Source organism: Rattus norvegicus, chromosome 18 (assembly GCF_036323735.1).
Source record: "Rattus norvegicus strain BN/NHsdMcwi chromosome 18, GRCr8, whole genome shotgun sequence".
NCBI classification, from domain to species: domain Eukaryota; kingdom Metazoa; phylum Chordata; class Mammalia; order Rodentia; family Muridae; genus Rattus; species Rattus norvegicus.
The window spans coordinates 52,145,050-52,163,581 of NC_086036.1; the positions used below are offsets into that span (position 1 = coordinate 52,145,050).

An 18,532-nucleotide genomic window follows, 5' to 3' on the forward strand; every position below is an offset into this window, starting at 1 on the left:
ATCAAGGCTGCAGGCAGCACGTCAGACAAGGGTCTAAAAGGACCCAGTCCAGTGGTTCAGTCTTTGGCAACAGGGCAGCTCCTGATCTGGCTTTGACTGGTATAGTTCCATTTCCAGAAACTTAGCCAGCATAATCCTCTTTGGTGGGAAAAGGCCTACGGTTTTAAAGAGGTGGCTGGAAAATTACCCCAATCTTTACCAGCATAAGAAAGTTCAGTGATGTATTATTTTAATGCCTTCACTTAGACTAATTTAACACGGAATCGTCACTATAATTAGAAAGGATCATAGCTTCCTGGACTAAACCACAGGAAGGTACTTGATTTCATTCCCCTGAGAAGCAGTTTAATCACAGCTTCTGCCTAGTGTAAGATGTGCTCCCCAGAGAAAGGAATGTTGAGTGTCCTTTAAACAACCAGGGACAGTCACCGGAAGAAATGCTACTAGCCCCTACCAAAGAAATTGAATTCTGAAAACCTGTGAAATCTGAATTTCAGTCATTGACAGATTGATTAATGAGGTCTGGGAAATGACAAACATCAACCTGTTGAGAAGGGCGGCCCAGCCTGTTTTTATTTGTGGATTGTGTAACAGTGTGTGGCAGAGTTGTGTGAAAGCCAGCTTGTCCCAGCTAGTAGTAAAATGCAGTCTCTTGATAGGCGAGGGCAGGCTTGTCTGTGTAAACCAGACATCTGAAAATCCTACTGCAAGTCTTTGAGGCCTTGTACCTGATGCTTACTTTGGGTTGGAAATGAGAAAAGACGAAACCTGCAGGCAAAGATAAGTCCTGTGTTTTTAGCAGTTTCCACTCCTTCTCTGGTACTCAGATTAGGTCTGAATCCTAATCTCTTCCCCTTAGGAAATTCTGAGCCCCCTCTAATAAAGACCTTTCTGAGACACACTTATTGAAGGAGACTGATTGGATCTCCCAACTGGTCCTTTCAGTCTTTGTCCAGGAAAACGGTTTGTCTTCTCATTTAGAAGCAACAACGGGAGGGGGGGGGTTGGGGATTTAGCTCAGTGGTAGAGCGCTTGCCTAGGAAGCGCAAGGCCCTGGGTTCGGTCCCCAGCTCCAAAAAAAAAAAAATTAAAAAATTAGAAACAACAACGGACCTTGATGTTTTATGTTCATGATCAAGTTAAACCCACTTAGCTAAATTTTCACTAATTCCCCAGAATTCCCCAGAGAGCCTTAGGAAAGCATTTGGTGTCCTCCCACACACTGCTCCCTCAAGCATGGCAGGGTGGGCCTTCCGCTGTTTGGATTCCCTGTGGCTTTTAGTCTTTTGCTGACAAGGCCTCCAAGGTGAAGGGCACCTGCAGGAAAGTTGCTGGCTGGGAATTAGCTCCCTTAACACCTCAGCAACCTTTAAATAAGAAACACCCTGAAACTGAATTGGCCCATGGATGGAACTCAACTTCCTCTTTGAGACAATGCATACGTCCATCAATTTACAGATGACCAGTAGAATAAAAGGCTTAGCTGAGTGCCAGGGACAAAAAACAGAAAGTGCCCGAATTGTAAGGAACTTTGAGTACTAATGCAGTAAGGAAGAACCAGGAGGAAAGAGAATGGAGGAAGACATAGAGTGGGCACCTGGTGAGTTAAGAACCCAGCAGGAGATGGCTCAGAGCTTAAGATCATGGAGTGCTCTGGCCGTCTTTAACTGCAGCTCCAGAGAATCCAATGTCTCTGGCCTCTAGGGACACCTACACTCGCATGCACATACCCACACACATAATTGAAAATCAAATAAATCCTTTAAAAAAAAGAAGGAAAGAAACCATCAGGTCCATGAAGGGGGCCAGGCAGAAAGAACGCTTTGAAGCCAGTGTGTCCCCAGTAGGGCTGTCTGTCAATTAGAGGCAGTGCTCAGACTGGCACATAATCAAGGAGAATGGAGATGTGTTTTCCACAGAACATCACTGTTTGGATGGGTGTTTAGAGATGCATGCTGAAGAGTTCAGTGCTAAACTAGAGTCCCAGACACGGGGAGATGAACCCCTCATAACTCTGCCCTGTCCAAAAGTGCCTTCCCAAGCGAGGTCAGGTCCAGGAGAGGCAGAAATCCATCTCAGGATGGCTCCTCTATAGCTACTCACTGGGCACTCAGAGCAAGGTGTGTCTATCTCCGAGGAGCCGAGTACTCTGAGTATCCTTCAGAGTGACACTTGGGAGGAACAGCTCTATCTATGCAACGGTGCAATACGAGACAGCCATGGCTGTGCCTCCAGGAGGCACTCCGACCCTGAATAAAACTTAAGAGTATTTTAAGTGAATGGTGGGATGTAGTCATCTGCCACACAATCGGTCTCCCTCCTGAAAGGAGAGCCCCCAGAGGGTTTCTGTCTGGTGAGCTTGGAAAGGGGATGAAGTGTGTATATCTTAGGGGTTCAGAGAGAACAGACGGGAGGCTAGAGAGATGGCTCGGCAGTTAAGAGCCCCTGAGTACTCTTCCAGAGGTCCTGAGTTCAATTCCCTAACAACCATCTGTAATGGGATCCGACTCCCTCTTGTGTGCATGAAGACAGAGCAGTCATATACAGAAAATGCATAGGTTTTAAGACCTCAATTAAATTGACCCTGAGGTAATAAAGTAATTATTATTATTTATAATTTTAAAGCAAAGCTTTTTGTTTAACTGTATAGACCAGGCTGGCCTCAAACTCACAGATAGACCTGCCTCTGCTTCCCCAGTGCTGGGATGAAGGTGGGTGCCTCCACGACGGGGCCACCAGAGTTCAAAGTTTTCCCAAGCATCCTTTGTCATGCAATGCAGTGCCATGTGTACTAAGCCATTTCAGTGTACCTTGAGGAAAAGCAGAGGAGAGGACGGGCCTCTGTCCTTCAGTACTTACCTCCTTAGAAAAAGGGAAGCACTAACTATAAAGTGAGAACGGCAGCCATTTCTAGAATTATTGGTTGGTTCTACTTGTCAAATATGCTTGGTCTTGCTTTCAATACCAGGACATGACTCCCCCTGGGCATGGTCCACAGGCTGTGGAACATGGTTAGTGAGCGCCCACAGGGAGCCCACCCGCACGCTCCTACCTGCTCACATCCAGGTAAAAATACCAAATGATAGATTAGGACTAAAACCATCTCAGGCGGCACAACCCTGCCATTTTATTGTTATCTGCTTGTGTGCTCAGCCTCCGTGGAGTGCTCTCAGGCCTCAGAGGTGTCTCTCCTGAGTTTTTACTGCACAGGCTAAGATCAAAGCCAGTCAGGACCATGAATACCACCTTTGTTCTCCCCTCAGTTTTCCTTCTTCCCTTGAAAAGCATCCGGTGCTGTCTTTATCTGCCGACCGTGATGCTTGCTTCCTTCAGTCACCGCCCTGGCAGTCATCCATTTGTTGGTGGGTCAGTGAGCAAACCTTCTTAAGCCCCCCGCCCCCGACTCTTTGACCAAGGTCAGGCCTAGTTTTCTTTATTGCCTATTGATCAGAGCTGATTGCCATCCTAGACTCTGTTGAGGATGAATATGAATTCGTAAAGATGAATGCAATTCTTCCCCATCTTGGAACTCTTGCTCTGAATGAGGTGAAGAAATGGCTGGGTTGGGGTGGGAGAAAGGAAAAGAAGATGGATGGGTGGATGGGTGGATGGATGGATGGATGGATGGATGGATGGATGGATGGATGGATGGAGTGAATTAGAAAAGGGATGTGTTGGAGTTGGGGATTTAGCTCAGCGGTAGAGCGCTTGCCTAGCAAGCGCAAGACCCTGGGTTTGATCCTCAGCTCTGAAAAAAAAAAAAGAAAAGAAAAGGGATGTGTTTACAAGCACCTTATGGAGGGACAGAACTCAAATAGATGTGAGCTCTGTGGGCAAGATGTTCAGTGAAAGCCTCAGATTTCCCACCTATAACACGAAGGTAATAATTCCTACTTAGCCTTGGTGGCTATAAAGATGACAGTTGGTAAATTGCTTAGGGAAGTGCGTAGTTAAAACAACCACCGAAAACTGGACGTCAAAGCTACAACAAAAGGTGATAAGTGACTTAAGAGAAGTGCAAACAAAGAGGGTGGGGGTTCCCAGCACCTGCAGGAGGCCACCCATGTGTGCCAGCCACCACGCGCCTGCGCACAGGGGCTCTCCCAGCCTCCAGGTGATCTGCAGCACAGCACACGCCTAGGCTGGCCAGGGTTGAGCAGCTGGGACCCATAGGCACAGACCAAGAGCTGAGCAGTTCTAAGTGGCCAGACATTTACAAGTGAAGCAGGTGTCACCTGCAGCTACTGCCATTGCACAGAGAGCCTTTGGGATGGAGTCTGAGAAGGACAAAGGCTGCCAGTGAAGAATGAAGATTATTCCTCTTTCCAGAACTCGAGACCACTTCCTCTTTTCTTTTTCCACCTCCCTCTGGATGTTTAAAGTGAAGCGGTTTTCTCTCTTCTCCAGCTCAGAGGCTGAGAATGGCGTGGAAGACAGAAAGAGGTTCAGCAAGTCGCCAACAGCCCAATCTCCTACCTCATCTGTGGAGGCCGAGTCCCCGGACCAGAAGAGAAGCCTCGGTCTGTGGTGAGTCTTCAGTGGGTTCTTTGTTCTCCAGCCTTTAGAGAGCACTGGTTTTGCTAGTTTTATGGTTGTCTTTAAGAGTGTGGCTCAACCGTAGGCAAGTCTTGCCCTAAGAAAGCGTGGTGCGCTCTTCTTTAATACCACGGCCCTGGTCTTTGGTGTGGTATTGCCATGTCTTCCTAGCAGCACCTTTTGCTCCTGTTCCCGAGCCTCTGCAGAAGGGCAGGAGACATTGATCTGCTGACCAAGGAAGCCACGGGGTCTCCTCTCAGTACAGAATGCACCCATGTCCGCTCAGCCTCCAGGCGTGCACACCTGGCCCCCACTTTCCTGAGAGCCACAGGAAAGAACAGAGGAGAACATGTCCCAGGGATCTGCTGAGCTCTCCATGACCTGGGGCTGGGGCTTTAGAAGAGACCTGGTTTGGTTGTGAGGTAGGAGGAGAGATGTCAGGTTTTTTTGTTTTTTTTTTAATACTTAACTGTAGGCTCCATCACTCTCAGAGGTAAAAGCTACCAAGGAGGAGCTTAGAGATGCTTGCAGCCAGGAGAGTAGATGTGAGAGGAGTCTGGTCGTTGTTGTTTTCATTTTGTTTTGTTTTTTGGTACTGGGGTTTCAAACTGAACACACGCTAGGCAACTGCTCAATCACTGAGCTACATCCCCAGTCCTAAATGTGGATTCTAGAACTCTCCAACAAGGGCGAGTGACCTCCTTCCCATTGTTAGAACTGTTAGAACCGTTGCCTTCTCCCACTTTTGACCTCTGCCAGAAGACAAGTTAATCACATCCTGCGTTTCCCTTCTTCCCTGGCTCTCCACTCGTATCTCCTTTCTAAATCAATGCCTGAGTCATAACTCCTCACCCCGGTTTTCTTTTTCAGTTATTCCCGTCACCTCTGTATACCTTTGTCGGTGGTGTCTCATCTTTCACCATTTTTTTCTATAGCCTTTTCCCAGCAGAACATCCCACCCTGCTCATTAAATGACTCCCCCAACAAGAGTGCAAGGTGTGCGCTCTCGCAGAGTTTTCGCTGTGACGGACCAGGCAGTCACCTGGCAAACACTTGGGTTCATTCTGACTTGCCCAGGCTTCAAATGAGAACTGAGCGTGCCTGGGTAGGAGTTGTGGGAAACCACGGGGATGGCTGCCTGGCACGGCGTAGAGGGCTCTGCTCTGGTCTGCTCACTCAGTCTGGAAACTCCTAACCATTTTTTTTTCCGTACACTTTCATTTTGCACTGGGCTTTGGTCTTGCTTGTGGGCAGCTATAGGAAGTGAGAGTAGTGTGGCTGAGAGGACACAGAGAAGTCGGTACTATGCAAAGAAGCTTCCCGTTTGCTCCACAGAGCAGTGTCTGTGCCACTGTTCAAGCCCTCAGAGCGAGGACCGCATTTGCCTACTGTGCCGTCCTTCAGAACATCTGCCTTGTGATGCCACTAGCATGTGTTGGATCAACAGAAGCCATGCTTGCCATTCGTACTTTATTTGCTTGGGCATTTTGTTTTCTTGGTGCTTATTTGTTGTTTCTTTGGAGACAGGATTTCACTATGTAGTCCAGGCTAGCCTTGAACTCACGGAGATCCATTTGTCTCTGCTTCCCAAGCACCGGGACGGAAGGTGTGTGTCACACCATCCAGCATTGTTTTGTTGGTATTGTTTTGTTTGTATTCGAGGCTTTGTTTAGCTAAGACCTGCCCCAAACTCACTGTATTCCTCAGGATGGCCTTAAATCTTGATCTTCCTGTTTCAGTCACCATCATACCTATCTAAATACCATTATTATTTTTAACATTTATAAAAGTAATTATCTTTTCAGGTCCGGTATAGGTAGATAAACTCATAGTTTCAAAAAATAATAATCTACAGAATTCCCACAGAAAGTACTTAGCTAACCCAGAGAGAGAGAGAGAGAGCGTGCTACTGAGAGGTGCCTCTCCTGAGATTTCAGTGTTATGGATCATAAACTGATGGAGAGCCCTAAGACATCCCAAGTTGTTCTCAGAGCAGAGAAACCAGCACCTACTGTCTCCCCACTTCCGTCCGCTATGTCTGTCCCCTGTGGCATTTGAATTCCCTCAGACTCCTTCCAAACCTGCTTTAGATCAAAGGCTTCACGAGTGTAAAGTTTTCAAATAATGTTTAAAAAAGTGTGAACGCTGTCTGATGTGTCGCGCCCTAGCAGTAAAGCAACCGCACAGTTATGAAGCGCATTCGTGCGCCAACTCCAGAACGCGTACATCCTCTCCACGTGGAAATGGCTGCTCTCCGCCACAGAGTGGAAGGCGGGCAGACTCACTCATCTCCTGAGGCAGAGAGCCAGGTTTAAGATCTCCTGCAGTCGAATCCCAGAACTCTAGAATTCTGCCTTTAACCGTGAGGGAAAGGGAAGGCTTGGGTTTAGAGATGTTCGTTTTTATTTCTTTTTCTTATTTTGTCACACATGACTTTCGTTGTCTTCCGAGGCTGGATGTCCTGTCTCTCTTCTCCGGGGCCTGTTCTCCTCCTGTCCCTTCTCTAAGGCCCTGAACGTTGGAGTCACGCTGTGGGGTGAGAGGTCACTTAAGGGTAGAGCTCTCTCTCTCTCCCTGCTGAACTCCAGAACCTGGGCTGGATCTCCAGCATTGTAAAATGATAAGCGAAAAGGCAGATCACATTGTTCTGGTGGTTTCCTCTTCTGCTGTTGTCTTTAATCAGTCTAACTTCTGTAACAGCTAAGTCAAATACTCTCTTTCTCTGTGGCTCTCAGTCTCTCTCTCTCTCTCTCTCTCTCTCTCTCTCTCTCTCTCTCTCTCTCTCTCTCTGTGTGTGTGTGTGTGTGTGTGTGTGTGTGTACTATGCCTTGTGCATGCATGGGGGTTAGGAGAGGGTTGAGTCCATGTGTACACATGGAGAGACTAGAGAAGCACTCAGGTATCCTGTTGGCTCTCCATCTCACTCCCTTGAAACAGGGTCTCTCACTGAACAGGGAGCCCATTGTTTTCAGCTAGTCCGCAGCAGTAAACCCAGGCAATGCCCAGCCCAGTGCTGAGGTTACACACACAGCCGCGGCTCCCAGGGATCCACGATTGGGTCTTCACACTGGAGTAGCACCTACTCTTTACCCACAAAGCCATCTTCCCAAACCCCACTCTTGTTATTTTGAAGGATTGTAGCCCAGGGTGGCCTCAAATGTCTTTATTCCTGTCAACCAAATTGCAAAACAAACAAACAAACAAACAAACCACAGGCAGATCTTTTGAAGAAGTGTAGACTGTGGGCAGCTGGAGACAGGGAGAACAAGACTGCCTTTGACGGTTGGGAAAGGCACAACAGCACAGGGGCTCCTGTGTGGAGCACTGTCCTCTGTGGGTGGAGCACTTTCTTACACAGTAGTGCTTCCTGGGTCTTCTCAATGTGTTGTTCTCACTCCCCGTAGGCACCAAGAGCGGGACCAGAAGGCCAATGTAAAATAAAGTTTATACAAGGCCTCATGCCTTAGCCTCCCCTGTGCTACCATCCCCAGCATGCACTGTCTTTAGCAAAAAGAAAGTGGGAAAATAAGGTTTGATGCATATGCCCACAAGCTCCCTAAAGATAAAGGCTGTCTTGTGTGCCTAAGGCCTTTAGCACCATGCCTCGCTTAGTTAATTCTTATTAAATATTAATGTTCTGATTGAGCTACAGCTGTAATTTTATTTGGTAATCAGCCTCAAGGACTCCTCTTTGTATTGATTAAAACACTTTGGGGCTGATATAATTATCCTCGCATCTCGAATACCCGTTCTGCAGTTCATCACGGAGGCCTGCTGGGATCATCCCGATCACGCGATTCGAAAATGCCCTCCGAGTGTAGTGAGCACTGATCAGTATGTAGAAGAGATAAACACGTGTCGAGCTTTCTCATTACATGGCACAACGGTGGGGACTTAGAATGAGCAGCATAAACCGTTCCTTGTATAATCTCCGTGGGTTCTATTTCCCCAGGTCAAAATCCAGTTTTGATGGCTCCAATTTGTTGAGCGATAAGAATGACTGTAAAACCGAAAGCAAGGCTGACTCTAAGACCGAAAGAAAAAAGTCTTCCTCCTCCAGCCAGGTAATGAGGGACGGCAGTTAGCATTGGCTGCGAGGGTGGCGCAGACATTGCAACTGATGGAGAAGAGGAATCCAGAAATGTAGCTTTCTACTAACCAGGGCCAAGGCAGACGGGGTTTAGACTATTTAGAAGGACAGATGGACGCCGTTAGATTCCACAGCTGACCCATCAGCACACATGGAGAGACAGAGTACCTGGCTGTGGAACTGGGACTGGTGGTCACGCACTTGTCTGACATCTCACAGAACATGGGGAGTGTGGCATCCACGCACCATAAGACAGTCTCGTCAGGTACCCAGCACACAGACAGAGAAGCAAGGCTTATGAACACACAGGTCACACCTTGTCAGGAGTCACATCAGCTCAGTGCTAAATACACCCAGAGAGGCAACAAAATCCAGGTCCACGTCGTGCAGCACCTTTACTGGGGCCAGCTTTTGGGAGTTTGGGGGTTATTTTGGGGGTTGTTGCTTTGAGTTGAACCCAAGTCCTCCCTTGTGCCAAGGACACACTGTACAACTGAGCAAAACCCTTGACCCCAGTTTTCTGAAGTTTGTTGCTGCTGTTATTGTTGTTATTATACACATCTCCCCTAAATATACGTGAAGAACTGAACAAAAACTAAATAAAACAGTTGGCAGAGACATGAAATTTAAGTATTTTTAGTTTCCACAGCTGTCCTAACAAGGTGTTTTATAAAGGTTGTTTTTGCACTCCTCCATAGGGGCGCTCTCTCTCTCTCTCTCTCTCTCTCTCTCTCTCTCTCTCTCTCTCTCTCTCTTCCCACGCCCCCCCACTGCCACCCCATTGCAATATAGCCCAGGCTGGCTTTGTCAGAGCCGTCTGCCATCTTGATGACCTGACCCAATAGAAGGGCTGGTTTTGCTGTTGAGAGCTCGCCTGGTTCAGATAGCACACTCTGTAAGGCCTGCTTTCCAGACGGCTTATAACAGTGGTTCTCAACCTGTGGGTCCCAATCCCTTTGTGGGTTGAATGACCATTTCCCTGGGGTCACATATCAGACATCCTCCATACCAGATAATTACATTGAGACACTTAACGGTAGCAAAATTACAGTTATGAAGTAGCAACAGAAACAATTCTATGGTTGGGGCCTTCACAACATGAGGAACCATATTAAAGGGTCTCAGCATTAGGAACGTTGAGAACTGCTGTTTTACCACATATTTTCTCAGAAGCATTCTAGAGGCAGATCCCTCTGTCACTAAAAGACCTAGATCTGTCTCTCAGTCGCTGTGCGGCCATGTTCCACAGTATCCCTGCTACACGGTGTCCTAACCCTGGGATGGGGCACTACCTTGGGCTTTGTGCTGCCCTGGTGTGGTAAGCCCCGCTCTTCTGCCTCTGACCTCATGTGCTTTCATGGACCACAGTTGTCCTGGGCTCTCCCAATGCTTTACTTCCCCTAAACCGGGGCATCCCTCTAAGGCACAGAATTCTTTTGACATCAGGCACAGAAAAAAAAAAAAACTAGGCCCGGGGAAGCTAAATGATGAGGGCATGACCACACAGCAAAGCAAAGTAGAACCACAGACTTCAAGTTCAGGGTCATCTGAGTGCAAAGTTTCAGAGCCCTGAACTTTCCCACAGTGCTTAGGTGTGTGTCACTGTCACATTCCCTTGGCCAGAGTCCTTCGAATGTCACCTCCTGCCTTATTAGGGGACCTTTGCCCTATCAGATGCTCAGCTGACCTCCCAGCAAGGTGTTAATGATGTTGGAACATGAACCTATGTGACCCTGTGTCCCCTGGGTCTCGCTGAAGGATCGAATTGGAAAATTGATCAGTTTAAATGAGGGTTAAAATGTGTGATGGTTTAAAAAAATATTGATGGTGTCGATGCCTGTGTTCCTCCTGCAGTACAAGGCAAACATGCACTTTCACAAGCTATTCCTTGATGTCCCAACCGAGGAGCCCCTGAGACAAAGTAAGTCCTATTTAAGTTAAACTCATTCAGTTGTTGTTTTTAAAGATACGTGTTTAAATGGCTGGCTAAGGGAGCTGGAGGCAGGGTTCACCGGTACCAGAGGACCTGGGCTTTAATTCTAGCAGTCACATGGCATCGCACAACTGTCTGTAACTCCAGTCTCAAAGAACCAATGCCCTCTCCTGTCCTCCAAGGTCACTAGGCGTGAACTCCGTGCACAGACATACATACAGGCAAAACATGCATGCACTTAAAAATAATATTTTCAAAAGCCTTCTTTTTTTAGTTGTCTAAGCAGTATGAGAGAAGGAAAGGACATTTCAAGGACTCGGTCACCAAGAAAAGGTTTCTGAAAGGTATAGGTCATGTCATGACAGTAATGCCAGCTACGCTTGCCTTTCCCTAAGACCTTAGAGCATTAGACAGAAGGAATAGCCAGCTCTCATGATGCAGAGTCAACCAGGGAGGTTCCACAAAGGTCCCCTTGCTGTTCCAATCATGCTGGAATGTTTGTGAATGATTCATCCCGAGATTTGGGACAATGAGCCTAGGGCAGGAAAGGCTGCCACAAGAGGCTAAAAGAAAGCCCAGTTATGCAGAACGCAGTAAGCCAGGTTAGCATGTGGTTCATCCCTGGACCCACAGCTCTAGCCTCTCCCTCGGTGTGTGCTTGATAAGTCAAGAGGTTGGTTCCTGCTGGGATCCCCTGGCAGAAGGCGTGGTCATGTGATCTTCCCCTAGTGAGACCACGTATTTCATCAGTGAGTCATTAGGATCCTGGGAAGAGCCTTTTCATTCACACACAGGTGACACACGGTTGGTGATCGGAGAGGTTTCTAAAACATCAAGCTTGGTTTCTAGGGGGCAATGGTAGACTTGGCCTCGCATTTTGACTCCTATTGTAAGTCCTATTCTAAGACTTTGAATGGAAAGCACATTGAGTCACCACCACTTTATTCTACCAAGGATGTCTCTTGAGCCCCCTGTCTGGTGGTTGTGCCCCTATAATCTCAACCCTCGAGAGACTAGAACAGGAGGATGTCAAGCCTGAGGCCAACCAGGTCTAACTCTTTAATTCCGGGCTAGCCTAGGCTGTGCAGCAATACTTTATCTAAAAAAGAAGTCAATAAAAATAATAAAATAAAACTAGCTGCTCAGGAGGTGATGGTGCAGCCAAGTGTGGAACAATCACATATCTCTGTGAGTGCAAAAGCATGGAGGGCCAGGACAGTAGAGAATGAAGAGCAATTTCACCTGCAGAGGGTAAAGAACACAGGGGTTAGTTCCAAAGCAGTGCCCCATCAAAGAAGGGGAAAGGAAGCCCAGGGCTTTTATTCTAGGGAACGATGCTTACAGGAAATCATTTTGGAGGTGGGCGTGTGTCTGGGCATCCTCATTTTAAGGTCATAGTTCATAAAGAAAAGACGGCAGAAACACTTCTGGGCGTGCTTTCACCCAAACTCACTGAGCACACGTTTGAACGTTAAAGTGGCAGACCTGAAGGTTTTGGAGGCCTGCACAGTTGTCAACACAAAGATGGTGGACAAGACTGTCTCTGGCCATACCAAGCTTTCTTTAAAAAGTTCTAGGGAAAAACAAACACAATATTAACAGCAAAACAAGATAGGCCATTTTGAAGTTGCATTCAATGTAGGCGTTGGCCCTGAAGAGGCTCGCCTCTCTCAGTCACTATCAGTGTAACTATGGAGTATAAGTGTATATTTAGTGACCGAGATAAAGGCCAGCGTTTATTTCAAATAGAAATCACAGAAATAATAGTGGTTTGCTAAGTCCAGTCTTCTAAATCGGACTGTTCTACCTCTCTGTTTCTTAGGCTTTACCTGTGCTCTCCAGAAAGAAATTCTGTACCAAGGAAAGCTCTTTGTGTCGGAAAACTGGATTTGTTTTCATTCCAAGGTCTTTGGAAAAGACACTAAGGTTGGTGTGTTTACACAGTATTCTTTATATATCATAAATTAAAAATGGCCTTAACATTAACTATATTTATAAATGTCTCCATCATGAGTCTGATTTTATATGGAGTTTCCTTAGTTGTGCTTCCAAATTCGACTGCTCGAAATCCTCCAGGTGATGCAGGCTTCCTCCCCCACCCCTACCCTCACCCCACCCCCAGACAGCATTTGCTCACTCCTTACCTTATACACATCACCTTGTGCTTGTCCTACCCTTCTGTCTTAATCCCTTTTACACACACGTCGTCAGAGACACCAAAGTTGTTCCTGTGTGTTTCTGGGAAATATGCCCTAGTCAGTTTCAGAAGCATTCATTAATAACCAAAACACATGGCCGGTCGGTAGCTCAGCTCTATAATCCTAGCGAGAGGACTGCCAGGAGTTTGACGGCAGGCTGGGCTCTAAGTGAGTTCCAGGCGAACCTAACTTACTATATATGACTCTGCTTCAAACAGCCTCCCCCCCAAAAAATTACCCATATTTTGCTGTATCCATAGCAATTACTAGGATGACAGGTTTGTGAGGGAGTGTCTTATCCTTACCAGCGCAAGGGAGCTGGAACTCGAGTGTGCAAGTCTCCGTCTGCAGAAGTCAGACCCTCACATCCTCAAGTGTGCTCTGGTGTGGCCACCTTTAGGCCTCTATTAAACACAGGCTTGAGCTGAGCTGTGAGACACCAAGAGCTTGAGAACAGCGTCAGTGACAAAGGAAGCAGCAGCTTCCTGGGCTCCGCTTTCTGAAACTGTCACACAAAGAGGGGAAAGGCAGTCCTTGCTATGGTTTCATAGCACAGTTCATTAAGGCAGCCAGAGGTCTGAGAAGTACCTTCCCGCTCTTCACGGCTTCCGTGGTTCTCAGGGACTGTGCCTGGAGATGATGAATAAGCAGTTTTCCTTCCTGTGAAGTAGCCATTTATGAACTCTTTGACGTGATTCCACTATATCTAAACATTCTCCCCAAAGCCACTGGTAATCCTATAAGAACCAATCAACGAACACAAAGGATATTCTCTAGTGGCTGATGTTAGCTCTGGAGGGCAACATACTCCATGTTGCTTTCTGTATATGGTTATCGTACGCTATTCTTAGGCATTCTCTGCATTAGTACAGAGCGGAGTAGTCTTGCCCCAGAGCGCTAGATTTCGGGATTGTAAGAAGGTGGTCATGGGGTCCGGAGGGGATCAGGTCCTGCTTCTCAGTGGGATTAAACACAGTTCTAAATTCAGAGTGAGTCTGTGTCTCTAAGCAATCTAAATCTAATGACAATCTGAATAAAGGCATTTTCTTTTCTAATAACGTGTGAGTTCACAAAGGCAGGGAGTGAGCTTCAAGCTACTGTGATTTAAGGGTGGTTTGATAATGCTCTAATGACAAAAAGAAGGTAAAATGAGTTTTTTAATGCACGGACACACTTGGGTTTCTTTTGTATGGGCGATATCTAACCTTCAAATTAGCAGGAGAAAGAATAAGAACTGTTGAACCTTCGTCCCACCCAAAGATGGTGTCAAGAAGGATTCAGAAATCTTACAGAATTCCCTCATGGGTCAACAGACCTCAGTCCAACATGATGTTCTGTAAACTAATGCCTTCCAGTTTGCTCTCGGGGGACCTTTGTGAATGTCTCCCCTGAAAACAGGTTACGGGCTGCTTAATTGAGTGAGGGACTTCAGCTGGGGGTATTTTCAGTTGCTGGTCGAATTACCACATGTCCCTTCTAGTCCCATCGAAAAGTCACTTTATCGTCACTTCACGAGTTATTCCCTTATAATTTTATAGTCACAGAATATATGATTAAAATGCCTTATGGGTCTTTGTGTCTCAGAAAAGCCTAAATGCGCTGCCCCTTGTATTTCACTATGTTTCTGTCTTAGAAACCGGATTGGACTCATTCCGACCTCACTGTTACCTTAGTAGATCCCAAGTTCTTTTTTTCCAAAGTTATCCCAACCTCAAAAATCATCCCTTGCCCTTGGAAATGTCTCTGAAACAGTAGCTTTTAGGGAAGTGTCGAAGCGAGATTAGTCCCTCATTATTCAGAGAACTCGGCTCAGCAGAGGGTAAACCCAGCCCACAGACCCAAATATTAAAAATTAAATGTTTGTTTTCATTCTTTTAAACTTACAGAAGCAGTGCAAGCCCCCCTCCCCCACTGACCTCTTTTAGAATGTATGAAGCTTTAAAAAATGATAATAATACATGTTCACATATCGTGTGTTCCCCTGCAGCGAGTCAAATCATTTTTTTTTAAACCATTTATGTGAGATTGTTTGGAGAAGCCAAACAGTGGTGGTCACAGTTTTCTGTGTTGTCTGGTCTATTCCTATAGCAGATCATATAGTGAACGGGTAGGGTCAGAGCAGTTCCCATTCTGAGGTTTCTAAGCTCCGACGTACAGGATCTTGAATGAGCCACGTTATCTTCCCAAACAAATTTCATGATCTGATCTCCAAGCCTTAAAGGATCGCCATAAGTAAACGGCAGCCTCACTTGATAAAGAAGAATTAATACCATTGTTGCTAAATTTTAAAAGACGTATTTATTTATTTATTATATATAAATACACTGTAGCTGTCTTCAGACACACCAGAAGAGAACATCCAACCCCATTACAGATGGTTGTGAGCCACCATGTGGTTGCTGGGAATTGAACTCAGGACCTCTGGGAGAGCAGTCAGCACTCTTAACCGCTAAATCTGTTGCTGTGTTTTATTTGAGGCAGAAATGATCTTTTTTTTTTTAATGTTGAGCATTCTGATATCGTGAGACAGTGATGGAATTTGGTAAATGTCTACCTTCTTTAATCCAAACATCTAAGCATTAGTAAGAAGGCTGTCTGTACTTACAAATCAGCAGGCAGAAGCTTTGTGTGGATTGCCCGTCAGACTGAGAAGGCCATGTAAATAGTAACAGGACTGGATTCAGGATTAATTAAGACTTTCTGTCCAGTATGCTTTCCCCATCCACATGTGCTCAACCCAGGAACTGAGTCCAGAGCACACGTTGTAAGCGCCAGGTTTCCATGGAGCCCTGAGCCCGGATGTGTGGACATCAGTGTGAATGCTGTGTTCTGTTATGTCTAGAACTTCCCAGCTGTGTCCTGTAGCCCCCAGTCTGTACAGTTCAGCGATGTGTTCCCCTCACTCCCAGGTTCCCTGCTCTTCATGCAACCTGGAGGACTTACCTGCTGGTGGTGTCCTTAGCCAGATGTAGCTTCGATGTGCTGTGTGTAAAGTGTAGCTGCTGCTGACTTGCTGGCTCTCTTTCAGATCTCTATCCCAGCCTTTTCGGTAACCTTGATCAAGAAAACCAAAACTGCCCTTCTGGTGCCAAATGCCCTGATCATAGCGACGGTCACAGACAGGGTGAGTGCAGCACAGAAGGACCACCTGTGCTCTGCCTGTTGTTGTTTTCCTGCCCCTTTTGTTTGCTTTTGTTCTTTTGAGGTTTGGTTGTTATTGGTGTTGCTGTAATTTGGTGCATTTCAACAGTAAATTTACAGGAGCAGCGCAGAAGGCAAACATCGTTAAGCATGCATCGATGTAGGACAACCCCGCCCCTCGAAGTTTGCCAAATGCATGAAACCTACTGTGTGCTACAAATGCTCCCCTCACTAGCCAGATGACACCACTAAGAACTTAATCCATTAAAAAGAGATCCCAGGGGCCTGGCAAGATGGCGCATGGATAAAAAGTGCTAACTGTGCAAACTTATAGCAACCAGCATCCAGTCGCCAGATCCCACAGTGGAAAAAGAGAACTACCTACCAAACGCTATGCTTTAACCTGTTCATGTGTGCACTATAGCACTCATCTGTCCACACATACATATCACACACACACGATAATAATAATAATAATAATAATAATAACAACAACAACAACAACAACAACAATAGATAAAACTAAGTTTAAGGCCAGGTGTGGTGGCGCACACTTTTAATCCTAGCACTTGGGAGGCAAAGGCAGATAGATCTCTGTGAGTTCAAGGCTAGCCTGATCTAAATATAGAATTCCAGGACTCCCAGGACTATAGAGAGAGGGGTGGGGGGAGCAAGAGAGAGATGCCTTGTCTCAAAAACCTAAAGAGGGAGAGAAGCCAGTGGAAGCCTGACAGCTTGAATTTGACCTCCAGTCCCATACATTACAGGCCTACACACACACACACACACACACACACACACACACACACACACACACAGCCTCTATTCTTTATTCTTACCAAGGTGCTGGAGTAACTCCTGAACTGGGCTACCCTGAGTATGCACACCCAGAACGATTTCCATTTCGACATTTGTTTCACCTGCTATCTTTGTGAAAGAATGATGCTACCTTAAACTTTTAACCATGCTAGATAACTGAATAGAGCTAAGAAGAAAAAGTAACAACTATTCTGGCCAAGTGGGCACACTGTGATCTCTGTACATGGGAGCTAATTCAGGAGAATCATAGGTGTGAGGCCCTCCTAACTACATAGTGAGATAGACAGATGATTGATAGATGGATGGATGGATAGATAGATAGATAGATAGATAGATAGATAGATAGATAGATAGATAGATGGATGGATGGATGGATGGATGGATGGATAGATAGATAGATAGATAGATAGATAGATAGATAGATAGATATTCTGATAAACTAGAAAATGAATTAACATGCCTATTTATTATTTTAAATACAATTGCTATCAAGCACTTACTCTCCGCCAGGTATACATCAAGTGCTTTCTAATGTTTTCTAATTTATTCGTATGCTCCCCATAGGGGAAGCATGCTTGAGCAGTTTCCCATTATTATCCCCTAGTAAGTGTCAGAGCTGGGCTTTGCACCCAGACCTGCCCAGCGCCAGAGCCCACGGTGCCCACTCCTCTGCAATGCAGAGACAAATGACAGGGATCCTTCAAACCCATGAAAAGGAGGTCTGAGAGCATTCTGTGGCACAGACCTTGAGAAAGCCAAAAAAAATTTAGATCTTGTAGATGTACCATTTGCACAGAAGTAAAACCTTTCCATATGCCATTTGTTTCCAAAATATTTGTCCAGCTTTGATTGTTGGGGTTTTTGTTTTGTTTTTTACCATAACTAACAAACATCCGGTGAGGGTAATCTCCATATTAGTACAAGGAAGAACTTGGAAGGGTCATGAGAAAGAACCACCCTGTGATAACTGCGGGCAAGTCCTTTGCAGACGTGCAGGTCAGAGCAAAGAAAGCAGGCCTCCCCCGGGAATCACAAAATACTGGAGAGGCGAGGAGACTTTAGAGGTCCCAGCTGGTATCACAGCCTTGCCTTAGTGCCCTGTCCTATCCCATCAGTGCTCTTTAGGGACACCCATGTCATCCTTTGGGAACCTTCATTTCGCTCCATTTTTTTTATTGTGCTTAAGTGGAATTTGGGGGTTTGGTTACTATAATAAGCGGGACCTGAGGGGCTAGAGATGTGGCTCAGTAGATAGGACTTGCCTAGGAGCATAACCCCCTGGATTCCATCCCCAATATCACATAACTGGGTATGGGGATGCACACCCATAATCTCTGTATTTGGGAGTGGAGGCAGAACTGACGAGAGTTCAAGGCTATCTCTGGCTGCACAGTAAGTTTGATGCCAGCCTGGCCCACATGACACTCTGCCTCAAAAGAAAGGGGGAAAAGGCACATAGGGATATATACTTATTTCATTGCAGAAATGAAATAAAATGTGAATGTTCAGATGAATCAAAAATCTGAGGTTAAGGTTAAGGTAATGGTCTATGTCATTTGCAAATATGAAAGTTAGGGGAGGAAAGGATGTTTAGTCGGCAGAGGCATTTAGAAGGCATTTATGTGCATCAAAGTCTGGTGACCTGAGGCCAGTCCTCAGGAACCACATCTTGGAAAGGGTTGTCCTCTGATTTCCACAGGGACACTGCGTCATGTGTGTGCATGTGTCACACACTAAATGTAATTGAAAACTCATAAGAAAACACAAAAACTACTTGACAGTTATCTCTTGAGCTCTGAACTCTTGGTTCTATCT

The 18,532-nt window shown here is 46.1% G+C and overlaps 1 protein-coding gene across 3 annotated transcripts in view; it reads left to right on the top strand.

Annotated features, from left to right (window-relative positions):
- Positions 1-18,532, top strand: part of Gramd2b (GRAM domain containing 2B) — a 97,929-nt gene that overhangs the window by 62,922 nt on the left and 16,475 nt on the right. For 2 of the 3 annotated variants that reach the window (NM_001014011.1, XM_006254748.5), the window contains exons 2-6: positions 4,408-4,527; positions 8,489-8,600; positions 10,481-10,547; positions 12,382-12,485; positions 15,786-15,881. In NM_001014011.1, the coding sequence (NP_001014033.1) occupies positions 4,408-4,527; positions 8,489-8,600; positions 10,481-10,547; positions 12,382-12,485; positions 15,786-15,881 (499 nt within the window). The remainder of the gene's footprint in view (positions 1-4,407; positions 4,528-8,488; positions 8,601-10,480; positions 10,548-12,381; positions 12,486-15,785; positions 15,882-18,532) is intronic. The other variant, XM_063277299.1, reaches the window with a different exon arrangement.